Here is a 5,008-nt window from a genome sequence, read left to right on the forward strand (position 1 = left end):
GTGCAGTGCAGCGCTGAGTGAAGACATAAAGGTGCAGTACAGCGCTGAGTGAAGACATAAAGGTGCAGTACAGCGCTGAGTGAAGACATAAAAGTGCAGTACAGCGCTGAGTGAAGACATAAAGGTGCAGTGCAGCCCTGAGTGAAGACATACAGGTGCAGTACAGCGCTGAGTGAAGACATAAAGGTGCAGTACAGCGCTGAGTGAAGACAAAGGTGCAGTGCAGCGCTGAGTGAAGACATAAAGGTGCAGTACAGCGCTGAGTGAAGACATAAAGGTGCAGTACAGCGCTGAGTGAAGACATAAAGGTGCAGTACAGCGCTGAGTTAAGACAAAGGTGCAGTACAGCGCTGAGTGAAGACAAAGGTGCAGTACAGCGCTGAGTTAAGACAAAGATGCAGTACAGCACTGAGTGAAGACATAAAGGTGCAGTACAGCGCTGAGTGAAGACATAAAGGTGCAGTACAGCGCTGAGTGAAGACATAAAGGTGCAGTACAGCGCTGAGTGAAGACAAAGATGCAGTACAGCGCTGAGTGAAGACATAAAGGTGCAGTACAGCGCTGAGTGAAGACAAAGGTGCAGTACAGCGCTGAGTGAAGACATAAAGGTGCAGTACAGCGCTGAGTGAAGACATAAAGGTGCAGTACAGCGCTGAGTGAAGACATAAAGGTGCAGTACAGCGCTGAGTGAAGACATAAAGGTGCAGTACAGCGCTGAGTGAAGACATAAAGGTGCAGTACAGCGCTGAGTGAAGACAAAGGTGCAGTACAGCGCTGAGTGAAGACATAAAGGTGCAGTACAGCGCTGAGTGAAGACATAAAGGTGCAGTACAGCGCTGAGTGAAGACATAAAGGTGCAGTACAGCGCTGAGTGAAGACATAAAGGTGCAGTACAGCGCTGAGTTAAGACAATCCTCAGTATTCCACCACGGCTACAAAACTTATTTTTCTTTACATAAAAACTTAAAAATCACTAGTCAGACTTTGGGCCAACCTTTTCTTTTCTTGATGTTAAAACTTCCAGTTTCTTTTAAATTCCAACTTCAGAGATTTTTCCAACTTTTTTTTTTTTTTACTCTGAAAACCAACTACAGGAGCCTCGGCTGAAGATTTCACCCCGTTATGTATCTAATGTTATTAGGTAACAATTCTTCGCTAATAACTATGCATTACTGTTGTTACTAGTAAACTAAATATATCGTTCAGAAGTTTACCCTCCCCGTGTCTTAAGGAATAATCACACTGCTGTTGAGAGTGAAGAATGAATCATTCAGTATCAGCCGCAGAGTATGAGGAACCAGCATGGAGCCCGCATCTTGACACACACACATATATATGAAGGTGAGGGCAACCCAGGGGATGTGCCACTAGACTAGTCCCACAACCCGGATGTGATTTATGAACACTAAAGGACCCTAACCTCACGTATCTGCTTGATGGGGTTCTGGGAGTTCTTCTACTCCTCAAGCCTGGCCTCGGGCCGAGCTTGACTTGTGAGAGTTTGGTCCACCAGGCTTGGAGCGGCCCGTAGGCCCCCCACATCCACCGCAGCCCGGTGGGTCCTGCACTTCTTTTAGAAAATAACCTAGTTTTCTCTTGAAGATTTTGTTCGGGAACCACGTACAAAACACAGGTTGGGTGTACTCATGTAGGAAGACCTGAACTTTAAAGAACACAATAAAGTAGCCGTCACAACTGCAAGGAAAATGACAGGTTGGATAACAAAAACCTTTCACACTAGAGATGCTCTACCGATGATGATACTCTTCATGACGCTAGTCATGAGTGGCCATTCTAGAGTGGAGTGCTTCTGCACAATGACAGCCCCTTTCAAAGCTGGAGAAATTGCTGACCTGGAGAGCGTGCAGAGATCCTTTACTGCTAGAATCCACTCAGTAAAACATCTAAACTATTGGGACCGACTAAAATGCCTAAATCTGTATTCTCTTGAGCGCAGGCGGGAGAGATACATAATAATTTACACATGGAAAATAGTAGAGGGGCTCGTCCCAAACCTGCACACAGAAATAACATCACATGAGACCGGAAGGCATGGCAGGATGTGCAGAATACCCCCGTTGAAGAGCAGAGGTGCAACAGGTACTCTAGAGAGAGAACCATCAACATCAGAGGCCCGAGACTGTTCAACACACCTCCACTACACATAAGGGGCATAACTGGCCGACCCCTCACAGTGTTCAAGAGAGAACTGGATAAGCACCTCCAAAGGATGCCTGGTCAACCAGGCTGGGCACCGTACGTCAGGCTGCGAGCAGCCGCGTCCAACAGCCTGGTTGACCAGTCCAGCAACGAGGAGGCTTGGTCGAGGACCGGGCCGCGGGGAGTCTGAGCCCCGAAAACACCTCAAGGTAACCTCAAGGTAAGATGTCCACTGTTGTTCCGGCAATATTTCTTATAGTCGCTGGGAGGACGTTGAACAACCGTGGACCTCTGATGTTTATACAGTGTTCTGTGTCTATGGCACCCCTGCTCTTCACTGGTTCTATCACTAGTACCTTGAAGAGAGAAGAAACTGTTGAGGCACCTTACTTTGTGATGGTTCCGTCCCCGCGGCCCGGTCTCTGACCAGGCCTCCTGGTTGGTGGTTAGGTCAACCAGACTTCTAGATGCGGCTGCTCACAGCCTGCGTATGAATAACAGCCTGGTTGATCAAGTATCCAATGGAGGTGTTTGTCGAGTTCTCTTTTGAACACTTGAGAGAAACAGGCCAGTTATGCCCCTTGTGTGCGGAGGGAGAGTGCCGAACAGTCTCGGCCTCCGATGTTGGAGTTCTCTCGCAGCATACCTATTGCACCTCTGCTTTTCAACACACTATTTTCTATTCTGCACATCCTGCCATACCTCTTGTTATTTCCATGTGCATATTTGGAACCTGTCCCTCTTAATATTTTCCAAGTGTATATTATTGTGTGGTATAGCTCGCCTGCGCAATAGAAAATAAAAGATTTAAAAAGTCTTCATTCCCAATAATTTACATGTTTTATTGAGTGGATTCTACCAATAAATTACCCTTGCACGGTCTCCAGGTCAGCAATTTATCCAGGTTTGAACGGGGCTGTTATTGTGCAACAATATTCCACCTTAGAGAGCACAAGTGTCTTGAAGATCATTGGTATGGTATCTCTTGTTTGAAAGGATATTGTTATCCAACCTGTCATGTTTCTTGCAGTTGTGACAGCTACTGTATTTGTTATTTAAATGTAAGGTCTCAACAACCAAAAATATACGCAGGAGAAGTGACCACCGGGGAAGCCTAAGGGAGACTATTGTTAATGGGTGACGCTAACATAGCAGCCCATTGTCTCCATCTGTCACTCTGTAAATATTGTAAAAGTTTTACCTCACAAGAAACGTGCACTTCACCGAGCCTACAGAGACCGATACATAGTAAATATCAATATTACGATGCTTTAATTTTGACTAATGCGTCGCATTTTTAACACCCCCCCGCCACACCTGTCAACCCACACCTCAGCCACACCTGTCAACCCACACCTGTCATCTCCAACCCCCAGACAGACCTATTAATCCCCTGATTGACAGCCTTTATCCACAACGAAAATCCAAAACAAACTTGGGTAGCAATTCTGAAGCAATTTTCTGAACTTTATTCTGCCGTGTGAATTTAAAATGACATGAGCGGGGGGATAACACGTGACGCAAGGTGACGGTGTGTTGTGACGGCCGGTGTGTCGTGACCGGCGGTGTGCCGTGACCGGCGGTGTGCCGTGACGGGGCGGTGTGCTGTGACGGGGCGGTGTGCCGTGATGGGGCGGTGTGCTGTGACGGGGCGGTGTGCTGTGACGGGGCGGTGTGCCGTGACGGGGCGGTGTGCTGTGACGGGGCGGTGTGCCGTGACGGGGCGGTGTGCTGTGACGGGGCGGTGTGCCGTGACGGGGCGGTTTGCCGTGTCGGGGCGGTGTGCTGTGACGGGGCGGTGTGCTGTGACGGGGCGGTGTGCTGTGACGGGGCGGTGTGCTGTGACGGGGCGGTGTGCTGTGACGGGGCGGTGTGCCGTGACGGGCGGTGTGCCGTGACGGGGCGGTGTGCTGTGACGGGGCGGTGTGCTGTGACGGGGCGGTGTGCTGTGACGGGGCGGTGTGCTGTGACGGGGCGGTGTGCTGTGACGGTGCGGTGTGCTGTGACGGTGCGGTGTGCTGTGACGGGGCGGTGTGCTGTGACGGGGCGGTGTGCTGTGACGGGGCGGTGTGCTGTGACGGGGCGGTGTGCCGTGACGGGCGGTGTGCTGTGACGGGCGGTGTGCTGTGACAGGGCGGTGTGCTGTGACGGGGCGGTGTGCCGTGACGGGGCGGTGTGCTGTGACGGGGCGGTGTGCTGTGACGGGGCGGTGTGCCGTGACGGGGCGGTGTGCTGTGACGGGGCGGTGTGCTGTGACGGGGCGGTGTGCTGTGACGGGCGGTGTGCCGTGACGGGGCGGTGTGCTGTGACGGGGCGGTGTGCCGTGACGGGGCGGTGTGCCGTGACGGGGCGGTGTGCTGTGACGGGGCGGTGTGCCGTGACGGGGCGGTGTGCTGTGACGGGGCGGTGTGCTGTGACGGGGCGGTGTGCCGTGACGGGCCGGTGTGCCGTGACGGGGCGGTGTGCTGTGACGGGGCGGTGTGCCGTGACGGGGCGGTGTGCTGTGACGGGGCGGTGTGCTGTGACGGGCGGTGTGCTGTGACGGGCGGTGTGCTGTGACGGGGCGGTGTGGTGTGACGGGGCGGTGTGTCGTGACGGCATTACAGGCGGTGTTGCCACTGGTTGACAACTTGTGGTGGTTACAGGTGACCAGTTAACCTGACCAACCAGACTATTGGTACTTGCAGCCGTACGTATTAGCTACTCTTTTTGAGACGTTTATGAAGGCCTTACAATCCTGGTCCCTCTATATCCCCCGGACTTATCTCTTAATACATTCACTTCTCATCGGAACCATTTTGCAGGTGTCCCAAAGTCTAATGATCTCGTAAGGAAATATGTTATAGCG

At 51.9% G+C, this 5,008-nt stretch overlaps 1 protein-coding gene across 1 annotated transcript; it reads right to left on the bottom strand.

Moving 5' to 3' along the window:
- Positions 1-3,567: 3,567 nt before the first annotated feature.
- On the bottom strand, positions 3,568-4,761 carry LOC138351961 (zinc finger protein 512B-like). The gene has a single exon (XM_069304131.1). The coding sequence runs from the start codon at positions 4,759-4,761 to the stop codon at positions 3,568-3,570; it is 1,194 nt and encodes a 397-aa protein (XP_069160232.1).
- Positions 4,762-5,008: the final 247 nt, after the last annotated feature.

This window comes from Procambarus clarkii, chromosome 51 (assembly GCF_040958095.1).
Source record: "Procambarus clarkii isolate CNS0578487 chromosome 51, FALCON_Pclarkii_2.0, whole genome shotgun sequence".
Lineage (NCBI taxonomy): Eukaryota > Metazoa > Arthropoda > Malacostraca > Decapoda > Cambaridae > Procambarus > Procambarus clarkii.

What these genes read in the sequence shown, in the direction of transcription:
- LOC138351961 (XM_069304131.1), bottom strand. Translation starts at nt 4,761, where the DNA reads ATGCCGTCACGACACACCGCCCCGTCACACCACACCGCCCCGTCACAG.